This window comes from Poromitra crassiceps (genome assembly GCF_964638095.1).
Source record: "Poromitra crassiceps genome assembly, chromosome: 19".
In the NCBI taxonomy this organism is placed as follows: Eukaryota; Metazoa; Chordata; class Actinopteri; order Beryciformes; family Melamphaidae; genus Poromitra; species Poromitra crassiceps.
Genome location: NC_139646.1, coordinates 2,394,162 through 2,419,283, shown reverse-complemented (window position 1 = coordinate 2,419,283; position 25,122 = coordinate 2,394,162). Strand labels below are relative to the sequence as shown.

Here is a 25,122-nt window from a genome sequence, read left to right as displayed (position 1 = left end):
CACGTTTCACATTCAAACAGATGGAGAAAGTAAGAGAAATATGAGATGTGTTTACAGTGTTAGAGTACCTCCGACAGCGGTCAGTCCTCAAAACCCCACACCAAAACAAGATCTCTCAAGAGAAATCAAATCTACCCTGCATCGGTTTCCACACAGGAAGCCTTTAAAAGCCTTCGGCGTCTTTTGTCCTGACCAAGTCTCTTCTAACAAATATGAATAAAAGGAGTCTTGTCTGTGTGTGATTTCAGTCGTACACAGAGCAGCTGCCTCTACTCTCCTTACGAGATCATACTAACATCTGTGCGAAACCAATTTCCAGTGTGAACTGTACTATGTCAAGTTTGTGTGTTAACTATTTCTTGTTTTGTTTTGTTTGTCTCACTCACCAATAAGGCCAGGTGAAAGATGTTGTGCTTGGCCAGCAGTATGGTCTCATTTGACAGCAGGAACTTCAACAGGTTGATGAGAGCTGTGCAGAGAGAGACATGTTGCATTAATGCAATCATCTACAGTGGTGATAGTTGGCTACCAACAGAGGCATATATTGGCAACACTCCTGATTCCTCGGTGTGCAACATTATTAAAGTCCCTGGAAACCAGAAATATTTCTTTATTATTTAGCATTTTGAGTTCATCACATCACAGGACCCTATGTTAATAAGCCACCAGCCAAATTTGAACGATGATGAACGTTGCAAAGTATATAAATTTAGGTTTGACAGTCATGGCAAAAGTAATGAGAATCAATTCGATTTTAGAGTGTATTTTCTCCCGCGGACTGTGTGGGCGTGTCCCGTCTGCAGCAGGTCTCCGGTCTCCTCCGAGAGAGAGAGAGAGAGAGAGAGAGGGAAATGGGGAGAGAGAGAAGGAGAGAGAGATGGAGTGTGTGTGTGTGTGTGTGTGTGTTCGCTCGTTGCATACTGACAGAGAGGAAGATCGACTCTGCCGCTGCGAGTGAACAGCGCTACTGTGTGTGTGTCAGTGTGTGTGTGCGCGCGTGCGTGCATGCATGTGTGTGATTCAATTAAATCTTATGACGTGATAAGATCATGCATTTTAGCACCGCGCGCTCCGCTCTCTTTAGCGAGGAAATGGAAATCCAGACCTTGTAGAAAAGTGTCGATTTTTGGGGTTAGGGTTGAAAGTAATGTAAATTAATTTCTGAGGCACACAATTACTCACATAAGACCCTAAATTTAATAGTTAGAAGGTTTTTGTGGATTTTGGTTTCCAGGGACTTTAAGGTAGATAATGGAAACACAGGAGGAAAGAACCTTTGCACACCAAATCAAATCCTTTCACAAGCTTCTGTAGAAGAAAACTAAAGCCATTAAGAAAATCTTAAGTGTGTTTGGGCAAAAAAGTAAAATCCTTTAACAAACTCCAACAGAAGCTGGCACACTCAGTCCTCTCTGTTCTTGCTTCATATCGTATGCTATTATCAGCACGGTGATGAGAGGGTGTTACCGAGGGAATGAGGGTGATTATTGGTCAGATTAGAGGGATCTGTATTCTAATGAGACACAGTGAGATGGGCTCATTACAGCCTGAATTGATATGGTGTTGTGTGAAAACAAAGCCAGCAGGATTGATGGTGCTTTCTTTAGGCAGAGCTATTATCCATCCTCAATAGAGAGCTGCAGGGATGACGTATTTTTGTAGTCAGAACGCGGAAGTCCCGAACTTCCTGGTTCTTCACTGTTTCTGTCTATGGGATTTTTGAATGGGTTTTTGCCGCGATGCTTCAAATACGGTCTCTGGGCAACGCAAGATTAATCAAACGCGAACCAGAGTTCCGTCGGATAATCTTCACACATGAGGACCACTTTCATGGGTTTTGTAGCGTAAATGCGAGCCCTAGAAGTAAAATGCTCGAGCTAAGCTAATCCAGAACTACACACTGTCGCATAGGCTTCCACGTCACGTCAGCACTCAACGAGTGTTGTTGGATGTGTGCACTGATTACCCCGGACTGAACGGGGCTGAACCAGGTGAGGGAAAGAGAATTTCTGTGTTCGTCCTTTGAAGTGGTGACGTTATTGACGTATAATATCCCCGTCAACTCAACAGTGTAGTCTCATTTAGCCGTTTGCTAGCTAGCAGTCCTTTTAACGGCACGTAAAAGCTTCAAAACTCGTAAAAGTGGTCCTCGTGTGTGAAGATGATATTACTAAACACTGGTTCGCATTTGATTAAGCCAGCATTGCTCAGAGAGATTATTAGAAGCATCGCGCCAAAAACCCATTCAAAACTCCCATAGGCGAAAACAGTGAAGAACCAGGACTGTTAGCATCGATGATTTCCGGACTGGTTACTGCGGCTCTCTATGATGCAATACATTTCCCAAACAGGCCCAATGATTTGAGAATGGCTTTCTAAAACAGCAACCATTTGATGGAACTCTTCAGGTTGATGTCTAGCAAATAACAGAATTCTAGCGGTTTAAGTAACTAGAAATCTAGTTCTAGGGTGGAGAATCTGCAGAGTGCCCGTGACATCACAGTGGGGCAATTGTACGCCATCAATCAATCAGTTGCTCGAATGACATCACTGTTGACACCACAACTGCCCGAGTGACATCACAGTTGAATCTGTGTGGAAGTTAAGCTCCTTTTTGTGATTGCCCACGCCCACTGCCACACCCCCTTTTGGCTAGTGGGCGTGGAAAGTTCATCAGTTCTAATTTAGCACATGACCTGATTTTCTGCCGGGTTTCGTGCAAATCCGTTCAGAACTTTTCGAGATATCCTGCCTAACAGACAGACCGACAAACGGGGGCGAAAACATTAACTCCTCAACTCCGTTGGCGGAGGTCAAGATTATCAAAATTAAAATAAATACCGGTACATTTCCTGTCAATCAACTAATCGATACCAACTAATCAACTGATAGGATAGTTCAGGCACTAAAACAATTATTGTTGTTTTTAGCCTTAAGCTGTTGAACATCAAATACTGCACACTGTAAGCTTTGTAGCTAAACAGAGAGAGGCAGAAAGAGAGAGAGAGATCCGTACCTGACCAGAGCTCTCTCCAGGTGTAGTGTAACCTGATTCTGCACTTCTTCTGGTAGCAGATGAGTTTATGGATGATCTGTACACAGCGCCTGCATGGGACACAAACACAAGTGTGGTGATGGAGCTGAACGGACGTTTGGAAATAGCAAAGTGTGTGCGTAATGTCTGCATGTGCTCACAAGTATAAATCCATGGGGAACTCCTTCATCATATGGGTAACAATGAACTCCACCATCAGATCTACACAAAGAGAGGACAGTACAGATGGGAAGATGAACAAATCAATGCTAATACAGGGCTCGACATTAACGGCTGCCCGGTTGCCCCGGGCAACCAAAAAAAACATGGGGCAACCATTTCTTGGTCTTTGGTTGCCCCAGGGGCAACCACGATTTAACATGCAACAAAATATGTACAGCAGCAAACAGCAAAATATACACCAAATAAATGTTTTAATACTTCTTGTGAGTGACATATATGTGACATTTTATTGCTGTTACAATCGGAACGATGTTACTAATTACCAGTCGGAACCTACGTGATGCATGCTGCACGTGCGGTATGTTTAACGAGTACTGACTTGGACAGGTGGGGCTGCTCGCACACAATCACAGCGGCTGCAAGACGCAAGAAGAACCGCGTCCGCCTGCAGCCCCGCACAGAAACCAAAGGACGAGGAAATTGTCATTGAGGTGAAATACCCGTGCGTCTTTGAACGGGACGGAAAACGAATGCTATACTGCAAAGCATGTAGCCTACACGGCGAGTGTCCGCATGGAAAAGTGAGTCAAATCAGCAGACGCGCCCGTCCACAAGGCTCCTGTGCAGACGGCTTTCGCCTGGCCGTGCACACCCCGAATTGTGTAACTACGTGGACGCGGCTGAGCGGACAAAGTGGAGTTTTCAAGACTCCCGCTCACTTCCGCGAGCAGAAACCCACACACAGTGTATAAAAGCTCCACACGTTTCCTCGTCAAGATTCAGTGTCTCTCATTTCTGTGCGACAGCCCAAACTTCAAGCATAATTCCAGCATAACGCTATACTGCAAAGCATGTAGCCTACAACAAGCCTACTACAACATACACCTCGACCAGGACATCCTTCAAAAACGTTTTACCACCGCGTATATGTGCTGAGGAATGATTTGCATCCCTGGCCTGTCAGCCTGTCATACGGGGTGAGAGAGAGAGGGATTGCAGGGCCGCTTCTGGGCCTTTTGGGGCCCTATGCAACATCAGAGTGGGGGCCCCAAACCACTGTCATCATAGTATCCCTGAATGAACATGAGGAGGGTAGGCTACTTAATTATCAATAACGCTTTTAATTAATAAATTAAGCACAATATGAACAATAACTGTTAAAAAATATATGAAAATGAAAGTTCACAAATATTAGTTAAATCCTTTCAGTGCAAATGCATTATAAAAACAAAAAATAAGTTTTGTTTAGAAAACGAAATGACACAAATTTATTATTATTATTATTATCATTATTACTACTACTACACCCGGTGCGCACACTGAATAGGCCTATCTATATACTATAGACTATACTTACTTTTCTGTCACATCGTCATTATTAAGCCGGCTTATGACTGCATAGTATCTTAATTACTCAAAATATAAGGCGACTAAAATTGGGCAATCATATTTTTATTCGGGCAACCAAAAGCTCTTGCCAGGTTGCCCCTCCGGCAACCACTTTTAAAAGTTAACGTCGAGCCCTGTAATAAGATACAAATCAAGAGGATTAAACACAGATTTTTTTTTTTTAGTTGGTCTAACCCAGGGGCACCCCAAAGTATTTTAGGATGAGAGCTACTTCTTTTCCCCTTGTCTCCCCCTTCCCAAGTACATATTTAGCACATTTTAACAGTATTATATTATTTATTTAACATGATTTAATAATGTTATAATGTTAAATACTGTAGATACTGAGTTAGTCATATACGTGTGGGATTTACTTTATGCATATATATATATATATACTGTGTATATATATATATACATATATATATACATATACCGGTACATATATATACACACATTTTGGATTTCTTTGGCGAGCTACTTATTGATGGCTCGAAATCTACCGGTCACGATCTACCTATTGGGCACCCCTGGTCTAACCCTAGGTTCAGTGTGTATTTTCTGTTTCTTTGTGGCAGCATGAATGCATGCCACGTCACTGGAAGAAGGTGAATGGAGCAGAACGGATGCAGCTTAAGGTGAGGAGGTGTTGACTTGACTTGAGTTTACATTTTTTCAACTTGAGAAGAAGATATTTAGCATGACGCAGTAAAACAAAAGCCAACGAGCTTCAAGCAGGACTCCATGCAGGCACCCAGGGCATTTCAGAGTTGGGACGAATAACGCTGATTAAAGACATCTGAAACAAAATGTTTATAAAAGCGAGAGTACATCAAGCCTGGCACAAAGGATCCAAACTATTTAGCAGAAGAGCTGTGGCTATGACCGTGGCTGCTTTCCATTGTGTCATTCAAGATTCAAGATTTTTATTGTCACTCCGTAGTACAAGTATCACGTGTGAAATTCTTGTGCTGTGGACTCCGTTTACAACATAGTACAAATATAACAGGGCATATGAGTGCAAAAACAACAAGAGACACAACAAGCAATAAGGCAGTAGAGTGATAAGACAAGTCAGAGACAGTGGCATATTCACTGCACATAGGTGCACATGTCATGTGCATACTTTGGACGTACTTAAACATTTTAAATTCGACGTATTTGACGTACAGGTGCAAATAGCATATACCTAATTAAACATACAATTAAACATTAGACATACATAATGGTAGCATCTACAGTGCGGTACAGTACAGCTACTACACTATTTGTGTATGTTAAGGAGTCTCGTGGCCAGCGGGAAGAAACTGTCCCTCAAGCGATTTGTGCGTGCTTTTGGGACCCTGTATCTCCTCCCTGAGGGTAACAGGGAGAACAGGCTGTTGTGGGGGTGGTTTGTGTCATCAATTGTGCTTACATTTCATCATCACACCACTTTCATTTGCCTATCTTTCAACTTGCTGCCTAATCTGAACGGGTAATGTTTAATCTGAACGGGTAATGTTTAATCTGAACGGGTAATGTTTAATCTGAAAGGGTAACGTTTAATCTGAACGGGTAACGTTTCATCTGAACGGGTAATGTTTAATCTGAACGGGTAATGTTTAATCTGAACGGGTAATGTTTAATCTGAAAGGGTAATGTTTAATCTGAACGGGTAATGTTTAATCTGAACGGGTAATGTTTAATCTGAACGGGTAATGTTTAATCTGAAAGGGTAATGTTTAATCTGAACGGGTAATGTTTAATCTGAACGGGTAATGTTTAATCTGAACGGGTAATGTTTAATCTGAAAGGGTAATGTTTAATCTGAACGGGTAATGTTTAATCTGAACGGGTAATGTTTAATCTGAACGGGTAATGTTTAATCTGAACGGGTAATGTTTAATCTGAAAGGGTAATGTTTAATCTGAACGGGTAATGTTTAATCTGAACGGGTAATGTTTCTGAACGGGTAATGTTTAATCTGAAAGGGTAATGTTTCTGAACGGGTAATGTTTCCACAATGGTCGTAAAGGTTCCTCATACCTAGAACAGCGCACACCAGAGGCCGTGAAGGGATGTTCTTGTCCACTCCTTTTTTCCTGTGCCTCATTGGCTGGAATAGACACAGAAGGGAATATATAAGAATGGGCATACACAGTACATACTTTTTAGGCTTGTTTACTTGCTCGATCGTTCCCTCCCTCCCTCACAGGCGTACATACACTCACCATTCTGTGCAGATTGACTCTGAAGTTCATATTGTCATCATGCAGAAAGGCATCGGCGTACTGGTCCTATCGCACAGAGAGAGATAGAGTAAAGGAAACACAGCAGGGGAATAACAAACAGAGTGACAGCCTGGAGGAGAATGTGGGAAGCTAGTAGACACTGTTAACACTGCTCCTACCTCTGCTATGCAGGTGAGGATGATGAGACACAGTCTGGCACTGTTGAGTCGATGCTCATCTGTAAACACACACAGGTGACAGGTGACATTGTGGACAGGTAAGATCTGTAAACACACACAGGTGACAGGTGACATTGTGGACAGGTAAGATCTGTAAACACACACAGGTGACAGGTGACATTGTGGACAGGTAAGATCTGTAAACACACACAGGTGACAGGTGACATTGTGGACAGGTAAGACGGGTGTAGAAAGGAAAAGGATGGCTGGGTGGCGTTTTTTTTTTCTTTCTTTGGTGTCTTGGGGGTTTAGTTGAGCATGTTGTTGATGGTAGAGGGAGACTGAAACAAATAAATATTATAAAGTGTGATATAGGGAGTAATATAGCTCCAAATTCAGCAACGTTTTTGAAACACCTGGAGGGAGTGTTACAGCCGAGATGGAAAGATAAGGGGTACCAATGGTAAGATGTGCAGAGGCTGGCACAGAACACAACGAGATGGAGAAATATCATCAGGAGCACACACACACACTCGCGCACACGCACGCACATGCACACGCGCACACACACACACACACACACAAACACACAGGGAGATACTGGTAGAGAGAGATACAGTGCGTTATTGGTTACTGTTATTGCCACAGCTCTTTTTTATTCTGTTTCTGGACTTTGTCATGTGCCTGGGTCAGATATGTATGTGACTTTTGTTATCAATCAATCTTTATTAGCAGACACAATAAAAACACACAGTAAAAAACAACAACACAACATCAAACAATTAACATCAGCACATCAAAAAATACTACAATAAGAGCCTGTACCAATGAGCCCAAGTGCTGGACTGATACTTAATTGCACTAAGACTGGCCTGAGTCAGAAGCAAGATTATGATATTCTGAGAACGACAAATAAATGTATAGTTCAGGTTTCTCAGTAGGGCATGAAAGGTATTGACCCCTACACCACAAAACATTTCACTGGCACTACAACACCTTGGCCTCCCATGTCTGGGACAACTAGAGAAGAACACTTGTGGACAGAACATTGATGTCTGGGACATCTACAGAAGAACACCTGTGGACAGGACAGTGATGTCTGGGACATCTACAGAAGAACACCTGTGGACAGGACAGTGATGTCTGGGACATCTACAGAAGAACACCTGTGGACAGGACAGTGATGTAGGACAACTAGAGAAGAACACCTGTGGACAGGACAGTGATGTAGGACAACTAGAGAAGAACACCTGTGGACAGGACAGTGATGTAGGACAACTAGAGAAGAACACCTGTGGACAGGACAGTGATGTAGGACAACTAGAGAAGAACACCTGTGGACAGGACAGTGATGTCTGGGACATCTACAGAAGAACACCTGTGGACAGGACAGTGATGTCTGGGACATCTACAGAAGAACACCTGTGGACAGGACATTGATGTCTGGGACATCTACAGAAGAACACCTGTGGACAGAACAGTGATGTCTGGGACATCTACAGAAGAACACTTGTGGACAGGACAGTGATGTAGGACAACTACAGAAGAACACCTGTGGACAGGACATTGATGTAGGACATCTACAGAAGAACACTTGTGGACAGGACAGTGATGTAGGACAACTACAGAAGAACACCTGTGGACAGGACAGTGATGTAGGACATCTACAGAAGAACACCTGTGGACAGGACAGTGATGTAGGACATCTACAGAAGAACACTTGTGGACAGGACAGTGATGTCTGGGACATCTACAGAAGAACACCTGTGGACAGGACAGTGATGTAGGACAACTAGAGAAGAACACCTGTGGACAGGACAGTGATGTAGGACAACTAGAGAAGAACACCTGTGGACAGGACAGTGATGTCTGGGACATCTACAGAAGAACACCTGTGGACAGGACAGTGATGTAGGACATCTACAGAAGAACACTTGTGGACAGGACAGTGATGTCTGGGACATCTACAGAAGAACACCTGTGGACAGGACAGTGATGTAGGACAACTAGAGAAGAACACCTGTGGACAGGACAGTGATGTAGGACAACTAGAGAAGAACACCTGTGGACAGGACAGTGATGTCTGGGACATCTACAGAAGAACACCTGTGGACAGGACAGTGATGTAGGACATCTACAGAAGAACACTTGTGGACAGGACAGTGATGTCTGGGACATCTACAGAAGAACACCTGTGGACAGGACAGTGATGTAGGACAACTAGAGAAGAACACCTGTGGACAGGACAGTGATGTAGGACAACTAGAGAAGAACACCTGTGGACAGGACAGTGATGTCTGGGACATCTACAGAAGAACACCTGTGGACAGGACAGTGATGTCTGGGACATCTACAGAAGAACACCTGTGGACAGGACAGTGATGTAGGACAACTACAGAAGAACACCTGTGGACAGGACAGTGATGTAGGACATCTACAGAAGAACACCTGTGGACAGGACAGTGATGTAGGACAACTACAGAAGAACACCTGTGGACAGGACAGTGATGTCTGGGACATCTACAGAAGAACACCTGTGGACAGGACAGTGATGTCTGGGACATCTACAGAAGAACACCTGTGGACAGGACAGTGATGTCTGGGACATCTACAGAAGAACACTTGTGGACAGGACAGTGATGTCTGGGACATCTACAGAAGAACACCTGTGGACAGGACAGTGATGTAGGACAACTACAGAAGAACACCTGTGGACAGGACAGTGATGTCTGGGACATCTACAGAAGAACACCTGTGGACAGGACAGTGATGTCTGGGACATCTACAGAAGAACACTTGTGGACAGGACAGTGATGTAGGACAACTACAGAAGAACACCTGTGGACAGGACAGTGATGTAGGACAACTACAGAAGAACACCTGTGGACAGGACAATGATGGAGGAATGAGGATGTCAAGAGAAAGAATAATGAATGATGGGAAGATAGAGGGACAGGGCGGAGAGGACAAGGACAACAGATTGCGTTTACCTTTAGTATCCTGCATGACAATAGAGGCGTACTTCAGGAAGGTGATGAGCAGGTTGCTCGTCTGCAGGTTGGGGTCCAGAGGCAATTCTGGGTTGTTCATCACTACACAACAGACATACAGACACAACGTATTAATCACAGCATTCTGACTACCGTAATAAGCTTTACTGTTACAGAATGGTTTATCTATGTTCAAAGTTTGCTTAAACCAAAAAAATCCAACGTCCCCAAATAAAGGCATTCCTAAAACCTAGTGAGAACACTGAGAAGGCCTTTGGCTGAAACGTTGCTGCCCGGTTTGAGGAACTATTAACCCATTGATACCTGATGCAGCATTTGTGTGTATATCCCTCATTTGTGTGCGTATCCCTTTAAGACCGCGAACCGCGTTAACGCGGTTTGCGGTCTTAAAGGGTCTTAAAGGGATACACACACAAATGCTGCATCAGGTATTAATGGGTTAAAACCTGTGAGAGGACATTTTGGAGTGCTGGCTTTTTCTCTCACTACTGAACTCTTTGCTTGCCCTGCACCCAGTGAGTTTTGAATCCATTTTGAGTGTGCTCGCTACCAGTGAGTTTCTATTCCTAAAACCTAAACCTAGTTTTAAGTCCACTGACTAAAAGCGAGTAATCGTTTTGGGGCGAGGCAGTGTTCATTCAGGCAAATAACTGCATGTCGTCTTTGTGTCGTTCCTGTGCTGTGGCTTGCCGCGTCGTCTCGACATGCTGCATCTTATCATCCATTTCAAAAAAATCTCTGCTCACTCAAACATACAGCTTGTTTCATGGTTAAATGATGAAGCGGACATTTTTATCTCCATCCTCCGCTGCTCCCCTCCTCCTCAGATCCCTGCTGCCGCAGATTTGACATCTACAAGAAACACTCACCAACCACCAACACTCATTGCACGGGGAGGGGGGCTATATCATGGGAAGGATGTGGAAAGTATATTCTTGTGTGTGTGTGTGTGTGTGTGTGTGTGTGTGTGTGTGTGTGTGTGTGTGTGTGTGTGTGTGTGTGTGTGTGTGTGTGTGCGCGTGCGTGCGTGCGTGCGTGCGTGCAAGAGACCATTTTCATTTCAAGTAGAGGGACGGGCGCTCTTGTGACATGGCAGGATGGAGGCTGTATTTGGTGTGGGAGGTTAATATTTGATAGAGAAAATGCTCTTAATAGGTCTGAAGCAGTGGAGAGAGCCAGCCACAGTTGGAAACATTTTAACATTTGCAACGCGTGTGTGCATGCCAAAAGAGCTGCTCTCTTTTCTGCTCGCAACGATGCACACCTCCCCTGAAACCTGAAGTGACAGAAATGCACTCTACTCTAAAGTGATATTAATGAGCACCTGGATTTGTGTTATAATCCTATATTATTAAAATACAAATAGGCCAGCGTTATTTGTAATGGCAGACTAACTGTCCCATAGCCTTAATAAAAAAACTGCTGAATATTTTAGGAGAAGGAGAGGAGACAGTGGTGTGTTTATCATCAGTGTGTTTGTGCACGTGCATGTGCTGTATGTGCCAGTCAGTGTGTGCGCTCATGGGAAAGGTGAGTGTGAGTCACCATGTTTGGAGGGGGAGCTATGAAAAAGACATGTCAAAACACAGCAAGGATCAACTCGCAGAAAAGAGGCAGAGACCCATGATACCAGAAAGCTGTAGAAATCATTTGCCCTACATTCTACCTTTTCAAGGTGCTTATTAAGAAAAGAGAGGATCAAGAATATTCTCAAACTAATCCATATCCCTTAGATTATAATAACACGCATTCCACATTTTGTAATCGTTGTAGCAACAGACAACAATTCTGTTTGAAGGTAAAGCAGCTGTGAAACATCGGGGGAAGCCATACATCACTAAGCCACAAATGTCCTCCCCCCGAAGGCCCTGGTGTCAGACACGCATAAGCTACACAGCCAATCACTGAAGGCCCTGGTGTCAGACACGCATAAGAGCTACACAGCCAATCACTGAATCAAAATCAATCAAGTGTGCGCCTCACTGTCAAGCGAGGGCGGCGTGGTGCCCAGTGGCGTTGTGGGAGTGGTCGGGATCGGGGTCACGGGTGTGGCTGACATGTCGATCTCTGGGTGGCTCTGTTAAGAAACCACAAGCAGGTGTGCAGAGTCATGAAGGTGTCACTTAATGAATACAGAGTTTAGTAGTACGGATGGGACGATATATATATATATATACATATATATATTAATTGAATATACTGTATCACAATACAAAAACAGAATATATATCAGAATAGAACAGAATATCATGGAAAAGAAAGATTAACTGTGATATACGCTCTATTTTATTCTGCTATGCTATAAGTATCAGTGGTGGATGAGTTGAGACAATGACCAAATTGCACCAAATCCGACACTGCACATTCTTGGGATACACCCGCCAAGCGTGCGGTAGATGGGACGGACGACGCACACTAAAGCATATTCACATACAGAGATTCCTTGCTTTATGGTTTGATACTAATGGCAGCGTAACGTCGCAGTGTCAAGCTCCGATGTTGACCTGAGATCTATAGATATAAACCACATACCGAGAAGTCACCTCTCCAACCACAGGGCGGTGGAGTAGTCTCTTAGAACAGACGAGTTGGCTTCCGCAATTTTCAAATGCTTCCGCCATACCGTCTGTACTTCGTGGGGGAGAATCATGCACCAACCGGAATGGGAAGTAGAAAGGCGGGTTTTCCGCTCATTGGTCCAATCAGAATCGCAGAAAGGCGGGTCTTCCGCTCATTGGTCCAATCAGAATCCAATATGCCGCATTTTTCGTGGACACACATGTCGTGATTGGTCGGATTCCGTCGAACTTCCTTCCTGTCTGAAGGTTTTTTTTCCCAACTTCCTTGTGCATGTTCTGGGGGTGTAACGTACAGACTGTATAGCTGCATTCGCCGGATGTAGATGAGACAGTCTGTTTTAAGAGACTAGCGGTGGAGAGGAAGGGTTGCACCTGCAAAACTGCATGCCAACTTCAACACCCGGGTGTGATTTTTCTTATAGTTATCACTATCAGACATCAGAGATTCCCAGTCTGATAGAAGAAGGGATTGCGGAATAATAGAAAATACTTGTGCTAGTTTTTCAGAGCAGCAGGTAGAAATAGGACAAGAAGAAACAAGGAGGACTGAGGATTTTAAAGTCAAAAGACCACAAAGAAAGGCGCCATGGACTATCAAAACATCAGTGTTACTCAGCAGTAAAGTGCGCCAAATATGAAATATGACGAAATTCCAGCCTCGTCATAACATTTTCAATTTCCCCAACTCTGAAATCAATGACTGCTCTCCTATTGTGCTTTTCAAACTATGCTGACCTTTACAAGTTTACACAGTCTTTTGTTTTGCGTCCATCTCTTTTGAGAGAAAACCCATCATAGTAGAACTAGAAAGTAGTTCCAACTGGGCCATGTTTGGCTGGCACAAATAGACACTTGGAAATGACAAGTGGATAAGAAATACGATATAGTACCTGTGCCAACACAGTGATGAAGTTGCGGTTGAGATGCACGGCTTCATACAGTGCCAGCAGGATCGCCTCGTTGGTCCTACAGATGAGAGGGAGGTCAGTGGTCAGAGCTAGCTAATCATTTCATAAAATAACATCTTAAAAACCAGAACACGACTTGAGGCCGAGTTGGGGAACGATTTATGTTTTGATCCAGTCATGCTCAAGAAGCAAGTGGAAGGACATACTGGTGCTTAACATTTAATAACAAGGACATACTGGTGCTTAATATTTAATAACAAGGACATACTGGTGCTTAATATTTAATAACAGCCACGTCTGTGATTCAGCAGCTTTACCACAGCTTTTCATGGTGGTCATAAGTAACTGGAGTTCTACACCTCCGGCACACTTTCAAACCCAATAAGGCTTCAGGAACAACGGTCATGGATTCATTGTGACTTTCACTTTTTTAATTTGCTGTATCATTAACTATTGCACAGTGCGTGTAACTACTAATAATTCATATGCCAGAATTAGTTTACATTATATCTAATGCTGATAAATGAGTTGACATTCAAGATGTCCACCGGCGGCAACAACAGTGACCCTTGCTTCCTGATGGGGACGGCGGCATATATGCAACTCTGCCATCACTACACCTGAGAGAACATGTGACAGAACATGAGAACACAAAGAGTTTGAAATGTGTGTGAATGAGAATATAATTAACTATTTCTATCAACACTCTTAGTGACCTCTTACTGCCATACGGTCACGATCAACAAGTCAACATTTCCGAATGAGGCCAATCAGTAGCAAGATTAGGGGTGCTCCGATCCAGCTAAGCCACGATCCGATCCGATTCCGATTCCTGGGGTCACGATCCGATTCCAGAATCGATTCTCGATTCCAATGATTCTCGATTCCAGAATCTAGAATCGATTCTCAATTATGTAGTTTTATATTGCAATAACACACAAAGGTAAATATATAAGACAAAAAATGACAAATGTATTAATGCTGAACTTCAAATTCAACTTCTGAAGTATTACAGTCAGGGCCTAAATTCATTTTGCAAACTAGGGGGGAATTCCCCCCTTATGTTCTTCAGATAAGATGGATTTATAGGCTGGGGGGATCTGTAGACTTTGAGAAGGATTTGTAGATTTTGGGGGGAATACATTAACCAGAGTTCTTAAGTGCAAGAGGTGGTGGCACCGTGGCAGTACAGTACACAAATGACATGAACATTTGGACACTTATTCAGCCGGTATCTTGCATGTTGCGTTCAGGTGCACTGTAAAAAAAAAAAATTGCGATTTTCAGAATCGATTTTTTTGGAGCACCCCTACTGTTGGTGTAGCAATTATGGGGCCGTTTCAAAGTTTGACCTCTGGCAATAGCATCCCGATCAGGCCAGGTTTCATCAACAACAGAGCAGTGGTGTCTGAGATATCATGTTTGAGTTAAAAAAAAAGAAAAAAAAAAGTTATAGCATCCCCATTAGACCAATCACTGTCAATTTTCAAACGCTGCAACACAGTGACACAGTATTGATTAAAGCACTACAACATGCATTTTCATTCAAACTTTTGTTTCCCTGATGAAATGTTTTATCGTGACAAAACAGAGAATGAGCAAATAATATTGCAGCAGTGATTCTCTGATTTGAAAGAAATGAGCTTCCATCAGAGAACAAGGCACAAGTTATGATCGAGGGGCAAGAACATAAAACATTTGTTCTTAAATAGATATGTACTTACTGTACAGAGAGCTTTTCATCAGCATCTGCTATAAACATGCTGCCCACCTGTGGACAGGAGACGCATTACTCTATCAGTTGTAAACAGGGCTGGAAACCAGTAGTGACCCTGCTATATGAGGCTTCTATTCAAACTAGACCACAAACCTATACCATAATAAGAAATAACAATATATTCTAAACCAGTTTACTGTCAAATTTAATTAGTTTTGCACATGGGGAGGTGTGAATATGAGGACCAGGATCTTACCATGCTAGTAAAGGTAGAGAAGAAGCCGCCCTGGTTCTCTTCCTCTTTGTCTTTGTACTGCCTACAAAGGAAAGGAAGGACAAGAGAAGGTCAGGTAGTGGGGAGGAATCAGAAGTGTGAGAGAACGATGAGTAAAGAGCAGCGAGGGAAGGACCACACAGCAGCAGAGACAGAGAGCCATGTTTTCATTCCAACTTCCAACATAACGCTTGTACTGTAATATAACCCGGTTTAACAGCTCCTTCTAATCCATGCTGTATATATATATGTATATATGCTGTATATTGTCCCAGGGGAATTTGTTTGTACATAAAAGAATCATTTGGATCAAGCTATCACCCATCATTTTGCTGTGTCTGTCTTAAGCTGTGTTCACACCGAGATATTTATTTTTCTCTCTGTCGCTTGATTCAACCCTTTGGAATCATTCTGTTTAAATCGCTCATCAACAGGCACACGAATTGACGGACATGTGGGGGTTATAACGTTACGCAATGTCATGATATTTGTCCACTACCAGCCACCGTCATTGTTTACAAGCTAAAGCCTATCAGCGTGCTCCTAATGCGAGCTCCATACCGGTAGGACAGACTTCACTTCATGTCAGCTGTCAGCCTGTCAATGCGGTTTGTTGCCACACAATAAACCAGCGGTTTGTTCCAAGCCAGTGTGATCCTTGACTCACTCTCACACGGCAGCCAATCAGCGTTGAACAGCGAGCGACTGATGCCAGCGTATTTTCGCTCGAGTTGGGATATTTCATCTCGAGCGACGAGCGTATTTTCTCCCTATCGCTCTGTCTCTGCCGCTCGGACGCCCAGCGATTTTTCTCCCGGGCGAATATACGCTCAATCGCTCGTTTGCATTGACTTTGTATGTAAACTTGATGCCAGCGAAAAACTTTAATAGGTCGGTGTGAACGCACCTTAAGCGAGCAGACAAACAAACCTTTTCAAACAGAAATTTCATTTTCAAACCTTGCCTCAGTCGAAACATTACCCACTGCTAAAAAAATAAATAAGAAGCTGTCAGATATAATTAACTGAAGTGAAATAAATAAATAATTGAAGCACAGAAATAGAACATTTGTGGTAAAGGTCAAACCGAAACTGATGACGCCAAGGGCCTCAGTGTATCAGACCCCAGGAAGAATAATCGCTGCTTGAGGCAGTGGTTAATGGGGATCTTAAATAAATAAATAAATAAATAAATATCACACTGTAGATTTTTTTTTTTTAAGTGACGTGGACATTACATTCCTAGATCTCACCTGTTATATTCTGTCAAAGCTTGGTGGACAACCATTCCCATTCCCTGGGAAATAAAAAAGATATAGCAATACAATGTTTGACAAGTTGATAGATGTGAAGGCCAAGACTTACATCAGTCTGGCTCTTATTTATTCTGTGATCAAAGAGGATAAATGATAAAACACTCACATCTAGTGTCGGCTCATCATCCACAATGGAGAGCTTCACAATGTAGGGATTCACAGACTGATAAAAGAGAAAGACAATGAAGTTAATGGTCATTAAAATGTAATATATACAGTATAGCCATATACAAGTTTAAGTTAGTTTATATTCAAGTTCCTCGCCACTGGAGCCACACAATGCAATGGAATACATTTCTCTCCTGTGTCTCCCTTTCCACTGTCTCAATAAAACAACAATAAAAACACTCAATGTGAGTGGACCACCCAATATTTACATGTACAGGTACAAGTGAGAATATGCACACAGGACACACCTCATATTTCCTGTAGTTGACCAGGAGGGCCAGGAGAACCACAGCATCATAACCATGCTGCCCTCTACTGGACACATCTGACAGAATCTGAGCGAGACAGAGAGGGAGAGCAGTGCTGATCAAACTGGGGGCTAGTGGGAGGAAAGATTCTTACAGTGGTTTTGGCAAATTGACCATTTACCTGTAGAATGGCTTCAAAGATGCTGTTGATCATCACATATTCCAGTATGGTGTTCTGGCTAATATTGTCTGTTACCTGCAAACAAATACATGCAGATCTTATTTACTCTCCAAAGGCCATCCCATTAGTTTATATTTCTGTGTTGACGTGTATTCTGTCTCACCGTCACCAGACACAGCAGCAGTTTGAGACAGAGGCTCTTCAGACTCTCAGAGCCTTCTCCACAAAGAAGACTGTCCAAACTCTCCATCAGATCCTGCAGGAGACAAAAAAGAAAAATTAATACGGACGAATACTAAACAAATCTCAAATAAATTCTCTCACCATTTCCCTCTCCTAGAAAATGTCTCCGTCACCCCCTTCCTCCCCTCACACTGTACCTTCATCCTAAGCTCTCTCTCTCTCTCTCTCTTAGAGAAAGTCTCTCCGTCACCCCCTTCCTCCCCTCACACACCTTCATCCTAAGCTCTCTCTCTCTCTCCCCTCACACACCTTCATCCTAAGCTCTCTCTCTCTCTCTCTCTCTCCCCTCACACACCTTCATCCTAAGCTCTCTCTCTCTCTCCCCTCACACACCTTCATCCTAAGCTCTCTCTCTCTCTCTCTCTCTCCCCTCACACACCTTCATCCTAAGCTCTCTCTCTCTCTCTCTCTCTCTCTCCCCTCACACACCTTCATCCTAAGCTCTCTCTCTCTCTCTCTCTCTCTCTCCCCTCACACACCTTCATCCTAAGCTCTCTCTCTCCCCTCACACACCTTCATCCTAAGCTCTCTCTCTCTCTCTCTCTCCTCACACACCTTCATCCTAAGCTCTCTCTCTCTCTCTCTCTCTCTCTCTCTCCCCTCACACACCTTCATCCTAAGCTCTCTCTCTCTCTCTCTCTCTCTCTCTCTCCCCTCACACACCTTCATCCTAAGCTCTCTCTCTCTCTCTCTCTCTCCCCTCACACACCTTCATCCTAAGCTCTCTCTCTCTCTCTCTCTCTCTCTCTCCCCTCACACACCTTCATCCTAAGCTCTCTCTCTCTCTCTCTCTCTCTCTCTCTCTCCCCTCACACACCTTCATCCTAAGCTCTCTCTCTCTCTCTCTCTCTCCCCTCACACACCTTCATCCTAAGCTCTCTCTCTCTCTCTCTCTCTCTCTCTCCCCTCACACACCTTCATCCTAAGCTCTCTCTCTCTCTCTCTCTCTCTCCCCTCACACACCTTCATCCTAAGCTCTCTCTCTCTCTCTCTCTCTCCCCTCACACACCTTCATCCTAAGCTCTCTCTCTCTCTCTCCCCTCACACACCTTCATCCTAAGCTCTCTCTCTCTCTCTCTCTCTCCCCTCACACACCTTCATCCTAAGCTCTCTCTCTCTCTCTCTCTCTCTCTCTCTCTCCCCTCACACACCTTCATCCTAAGCTCTCTCTCTCTCTCTCTCTCCCCTCACACACCTTCATCCTAAGCTCTCTCTCTCTCTCTCTCTCTCTCTCCCCTCACACACCTTCATCCTAAGCTCTCTCTCTCTCTCTCTCTCTCTCTCTCTCTCTCCCCTCACACACCTTCATCCTAAGCTCTCTCTCTCTCTCTCTCTCTCTCCCCTCACACACCTTCATCCTAAGCTCTCTCTCTCTCTCTCTCTCTCTCTCTCTCTCTCCCCTCACACACCTTCATCCTAAGCTCTCTCTCTCTCTCTCTCTCTCTCTCTCTCTCTCCCCTCACACACCTTCATCCTAAGCTCTCTCTCTCTCTCTCTCTCTCTCTCTCTCTCCCCTCACACACCTTCATCCTGAGCTCCGCCTTGTCGAAACCCATGAGCATGTTGATGATGTCAAAGCCAGACGCCGACTTGTTCTTCTGGTGAACCCCTCGGAAAAGTGCACACAGAGTCTGGAGAGAGAGGGAGAAAAACAGTGGGTGGGTCTCCATCCACCTGTTTAATGTGCATTTTCAATTTGCGCATTAAAAAACCTGCGGCGTATCGACAAAAGGTAAATACGATAAATGCAGTGAAAACAGATTAAGCGAATTTATAACCAAACTCCATTGAAAAACTATGCAGTTTTAACGGCAGACGACTGCGGGATTACCAAGCGACTCACGTCGTTAAGAGTAACTGCTCCATGGATTATGTATGCCGAATTGAAGAGTGGTAATCCATTTTCTGCCTACCTCTGTATAATCAAGAAACTTGAATACTGCTTGGCGGCTATTCAGCGGCTGGTGTGTTTGCACCGTAAGTCTCATTAGCATGGTTAAGAAGAGGCTCTCGCTTTGATGGTTACACGAGCAATATATCAATAGAAATGTAGGGGTCGTTCCAGAGCTTGGATTACCTGTAGGGCATTGACCACTTTGATTTGGTGCTCCTCTCCCAGAGCCTGAACACAGTGGTGGAACAGAGAGTTGATGTTGTCCTGGATCCGCTGGACCTCGTCCCCGTCCACACTCTCCAGCTTGGACTCCAGGTACTCCAGGTTCACCTGAGGAGAAACGGAGAGACCAAAGTGGGAAGTGAGGTGGAAAGGAGGAAGGGAAAGATGATGTCGGGGTGTATAAAGTGGGGGTGGAGGTTGAGCGCGCACAAAAATGGAAGATAAATAGAAGACTTAACTATTATTTGCTCAGATCATATTTTTTGTCTTAACTTATCTAATTCCCGTTTAAAAAGTGACCCATATCTGACGTCAGTATAACTGATCTGTACCGCAAATAGTACAGTACATCATTGCTGCTGTCCTCCATCTTTTCAGAAGTGTGCCAAAGCATAGTGACAATAACAGTTATCTGAGCCATGGAGTGTGAGGTAAAAACCACATGAATCATAAGTATCGGATTGAATGTTGCAGATTGGTATTAAATAGACCAGTGTGTGTGTGTGTGTTGTGTGTGTGTGTGTGTGTGTGTGTGTGTGTGTGTGTGTGTGTGTGTGTGTGCGTGTGCGTGCGTGCGTGCGTGGTGTGTGTGTGTGTGTTCACACTGCTCTGGGGGGGGGGAATCATATCTGTGTCACATCCATCTGTAGTGTGAATGTAACCTAGAAAGCATTGGTTGAGCAGGGACACCCTGGAAGGATGCTTCGCAGAGATAGCAGGGAGCAGCAGAAGAGGGGAAAATTAGGACTAAACTGAACTCCAATCAAAACACCACCTGAGCTGAGCTGATGGAGTCTTGGAGTACAATCAGCCTCTGCCTCGTCCTCCCCAAAGTTCAACACAGAGCAGATTAGGAGCTCTTCTGTCCAGACTGTAATACTTCTTGTCAAAACAGGACCAGCTTCAGCCGACTAGGATGGTGGCAAAGCCGTTTGTATAGGCACTTCCTATACAAACTATCCTGGACTACTTGTCACATTCCTATGCTCTGGACTAATCTATAGGGCATTTGTTTGCACTGTTTGTGATCTGCACATGTCAGCACATTCTCAGCATATCTGTACATACTGTATCTCTGGGAAAAATGTCTGTGTGTATGCTACCTCCATCTCCATCCACAAATATGTTCTGATTATAATAGTGACCGGACATCAATGTGCACATTGTCACTGCTGTGTACATATGGTGCATCCATATGAAGTTTTTTTTAATCCAAATCTGCACAATCCCTACATGTTACGTCTGTAATTTGAATATTTTAAAGTAACAAAATTAAGAACACACATCTACACACCTAAAGACTTTCTGGACATCGGCCCTCCGCAGACCTGCACTCTCTCCCTCACATTTTACATATTTTTCTTTTAGTTTTACGGCTACCATTATGCACACCCTGTTAATGCTGCAATCCATACCTTTTCATTTTTTCATGCATTGAGTTCTACTTAACATATTCTCATGTTGAAACTGAAAAAGATTTAAAATATTATATACATATAACCCTCATTTGCATTTTATTTATTTTGCTATTATTTGATATTCTTATTTATACGCCTTTGATATATCATAGTACTTACTGCTACAGTGGCTCAATTTCTCCACAGAGATTATTCATATAAAGATATAGATAACATATAGGTTTATAGATAATATATATTACCTTCATAAGAAATAACTCATCCCAGAAGCGAGGATTGTTTTTGGCTGGGTCCTCTTTCTACAAGGAAAGAAAACAGGCAGTAATACTTTAGACTTGAACATGGGTTATTATCATACTCTCACTATTTGCCTTCTCCCACTTTAATACTTACTGCAAAGATCTCGTCATACATCAACACCACCTTCTCCTTCAAGGGTTTCTTGGAGGATGATGTCCTCCTCAGCAGCCCTGTCTTCTTCTCCACCTGAGACATGGCTAGGTTTGAGGACATAACAAAAGAAAACATATCATGTCAAACTCTAGTCTCTTTTTCTTGAATACTCTGTTGACCGCCTAGAGTTTTGTCTTTTCATTCGCTTCCAGGGTTCACATCTTCAGCAGGGAAGATGTTTGCCTTAAAGTTTAAACTTCAGCCTCCCTAATCACTACTCCACCCTGCTACGGTTGCTAGCGTTACCTGTCTGCAGTAATACAACTCCTGTCTTGACCTAATATCCCCCAGAGAAAGATTTTAAATAAAAAATACATGATTATCAGTGTGTGGCATCAGCGAAGGTATACCACAACAACCTAAACCTTATGATCAGTCAAGTACAGTTAGGTAATAAGATGGAATAAAAACACAATACTCACATACAGAAACAAACACAAACAATGAATAATGATTAGAGAACTGTTGAGTTGAGTTGGCTCAGCTGGTATTTGCTAGAATTGATGGCACATGCCATGACTAGGTTTGGGTGGTGAGCAGACTGCTAACGTTAGCTAATGTTAAGCTAGCATAGCAATATTATGGTCACACTCGCCAGCGCATTTTTATTTACCACATATTTTAGCGTGAATTAGCCGTTAACATAAAGTCACCGTACATAGCGTTAGCGTCTGCTTTTATCTAACGTACATGACAATGTTCTGCTTTAATGCTAACTGCTAACGTTAACCAGCAGCTACTGCAGCTAGCTAGCTCTCAAAACATGTATTGCCTGTCAAGAGAAGAATGTCAACGACGTTAACGTTAGCTACCTAACGTTTGTGTGGACACCAGCACTAACAGCACTTCTGAGCTATGTGATTTAGCTGATATGATTTAGAGCAACGTTTGTCCTTAACTCACCTCAATTGAAGTATTACAATTGAACGTAAAAGTATTTCATGGATCCTTGTCGTGAGAAACTAATAGCACTAGCATCTGCTAGCATTCTGCTGTAGCTAGCTGCTTGTTGTCTACATGGTCTTAGCACCCCACAGATCACAAGCGTGACACTTCCACATGTTAGCTGTGGTAGTCTACATTTATGAAGGTTTAATTACTGTAATCCTCCTCAAAACCTTTAGTAATTTATGAAGTTAGTGTCACACCGAAGCAAGTGTCCTGTTAGCAAACTCAAGTGTATATCATTAGCGTTAAATCAGATCAGAAAAAACTTTATTGAGTCATGCTACAGTGTTGCTCACACACAGGCAGGGAAAAATATAAACATTGAGAGACATTAAAAGCATAGGAATAGGTCATAAAACAGGTATGTAACGCTATACAATAAGTCACATACACTATAATCCTCACTATAATGTGTGCTTTTTGATTCTATAATTGCCTGGGATCAGACTTCACACAGTAGCCTACAGAAACTGTAAAAAGATCATGTGATTTATTTGGGTTAAAGCTGTGGACCAGTGATGTCATTCATGCACAAATGACATCACTGGAGGTCCACGACTTACCAGTAACTCAAACAGCTCTCATTAACTGTCAAACTAAATTAACTCCTAAATCAATATTACGATTTCAGACGGAAGCCTGTCTTTATTGTTACACGAACACACTACAACACATGCATGCGGCCACAACACACACTCATGCCGACGGTGGCCAGTGAAATATGTCCTCTGCATTTGACCCATCCAGGCTTGTCCTTTCCTCCAGGGGGCAGGCCAGGAGCAGTGGTCACTATTTCTTTCCAGCGCCTGGGGACCATCATTGGACCATCATTGGACCAACTTCAGATGTTGTCGTCACTGGTCGGATGACGATCTTCTGCATGTTTTTTAGTGGGGGGTTATGTATGGAGGAACCCCCTTACCTTAACAGTTGCCCAGAGGCCAAAGGTCAGGCAGAGGTCAGAGCAGGGCTGTGTGGGTTGCTGTGACAACCTCACTGCTGGTAAATTCTATAGCCTACTGCCCATACTGGCCATAAGGACGCTTCTGCTGGCCTTGGGGGGGTCCAGGCCGAGGGAGGCGATAGGCCGCCCCGTACTGCTGTCCCTGCCCCTGAGGATAGTTGGGGTACTTTCCTGGGGCACTTTGGGCGGGGCCATACGCCCGCTGCTGTGGTAGGCCTGGGTACAGCTGCTGAGGAGGGTAGCCCTGCTGCTGGGGAGGTCCTTGTTGGCGTGCCTCCTGCTGGCCATACTGGGCATTGCCTTGCTGTAGGGGTGTGTAGGGTGGCATTGGCCTCTGTCCCCCCACGCGGTTGACCTGGCCCATGATTCCCAATGAGTTCCGTTGCCCTTGGTAGTGCCGCCTGTCACCACCAGGAGGCATGTTATACTGCTGGGAAGGAGGCTGCCGGTGCATCATGGGGCCTTGGTTGGGCTGCATGTTGATGTTTGGCCGAGGGCCATAGTTTCTCTTGGGCTGGACCTGGTTCATGTTGGTTTGGCTCTGAGCTGGGATACCCTGGGAGGAAGGAGCTGGGATACCCTGGGAGGAAGGCACCAAGTGATTGTAGTCGCCCATGGAGCCATGGCTGCTGGGGGGCATATTCATGGAGTGGTTGGGACCTGGGCCGGGACCTTGCATGATGAGCATGTGATTGGGTCCAGGCATCTGTCCATTCATCTGCTTCTGCATGTGTGGGGCTGGGGGGCCACTGCTGACCATACCCTCAAAGGGCATGTTGTGGCCATGACCAGGCTGTGGGAGGACTCCGCTTTGGTTCATCCCACCAGGACCCATAGGCATGTTCTGAGTGGGCGGAGCAGGGAGGTTCTGATTGGAGTCTGCTATCATGGCCAGGTACACTAAATTTCTGCGCAGCATCTGTTGATACTGTGAACACTCTGCTGTTTTGCCTTTGCTTTGGAAGCGCATTATACACTGGATCAGCTGGTTGTTCTCGTCAAGTAACTTTTGTATTCCAGCGGCGGTTATAACTCCCTTCCCACACTGCCTGTGAGGTACAAACGGCACCGACATGGTGATCAGTGTTGCCAGGTGGAAAATGTTGAATTATCGTACCTGAGGGACAAAATTATCGTTTTTGGAGGAAAGTTATCGTATGCGAGCAGCTTCCACCGTGCTTCCACCACTTATGCTTCAGCCAGGAAGCATTGATGACATCACTGATGACATCACAATTGCTTGAATGACACCACTGATGACATCTCAATTGCTTGAGCTGTCTCTCAGAGAGAGGACATGCAGCACAGCGGGCCAGATTCAAACCTGGGTCTGTGCAGGATAGACTGCCCACTGTCACACCTACCCAAGAGCCAAGGGAAACCTGTAGGCAGGCATTGGACCAGAACACACACACACACAATAGTTATAAAATAATAAGATGGTATCTACCTTATATGAGACCGAGAAACATTATCACAGACTGACACTAACTTAATTTATCCACTGAACTGTTAAACATGTATGCAAATGCTCCAATATTTACCCAAAAAGAAAAGGGAAAAAAGTAACAAAATTCACAA

The 25,122-nt window shown here is 44.0% G+C and overlaps 1 protein-coding gene and 1 pseudogene across 3 annotated transcripts in view; both read right to left on the bottom strand.

Annotated features, from left to right (window-relative positions):
- The window catches only part of LOC310793663 (armadillo-like helical domain-containing protein 3), a gene marked incomplete at its 5' end in the record, with an annotated part of 39,126 nt that extends 16,545 nt beyond the window's left edge, over positions 1-22,581 (bottom strand). Inside the window, 21 exons of one of the 2 annotated variants that reach the window (XM_083655511.1) lie at positions 387-469; positions 3,017-3,105; positions 3,196-3,256; positions 6,635-6,704; positions 6,820-6,885; positions 6,999-7,057; positions 9,989-10,090; positions 11,993-12,086; positions 13,479-13,554; positions 15,221-15,267; positions 15,470-15,530; positions 16,740-16,783; positions 16,909-16,965; positions 17,219-17,305; positions 17,400-17,474; positions 17,563-17,655; positions 19,166-19,273; positions 19,720-19,866; positions 21,419-21,475; positions 21,570-21,673; positions 22,533-22,581. In XM_083655511.1, the coding sequence (XP_083511637.1) occupies positions 387-469; positions 3,017-3,105; positions 3,196-3,256; positions 6,635-6,704; positions 6,820-6,885; positions 6,999-7,057; positions 9,989-10,090; positions 11,993-12,086; positions 13,479-13,554; positions 15,221-15,267; positions 15,470-15,530; positions 16,740-16,783; positions 16,909-16,965; positions 17,219-17,305; positions 17,400-17,474; positions 17,563-17,655; positions 19,166-19,273; positions 19,720-19,866; positions 21,419-21,475; positions 21,570-21,671 (1,578 nt within the window). Of the gene's footprint in view, positions 1-386; positions 470-3,016; positions 3,106-3,195; positions 3,257-6,634; positions 6,705-6,819; positions 6,886-6,998; positions 7,058-9,988; positions 10,091-11,992; positions 12,087-13,478; positions 13,555-15,220; positions 15,268-15,469; positions 15,531-16,739; positions 16,784-16,908; positions 16,966-17,218; positions 17,306-17,399; positions 17,475-17,562; positions 17,656-19,165; positions 19,274-19,719; positions 19,867-21,418; positions 21,476-21,569; positions 21,690-22,532 lie in introns of those variants that run through there. The other variant, XM_083655510.1, reaches the window with a different exon arrangement.
- Positions 22,582-23,593: 1,012 nt separating this feature from the next.
- On the bottom strand, positions 23,594-24,616 carry LOC310793460 (protein SSXT pseudogene; annotated as a pseudogene). The gene has a single exon. The product of its transcript is annotated as a protein SSXT pseudogene (transcript).
- Between the last annotated feature and the right edge of the window lie 506 nt (positions 24,617-25,122).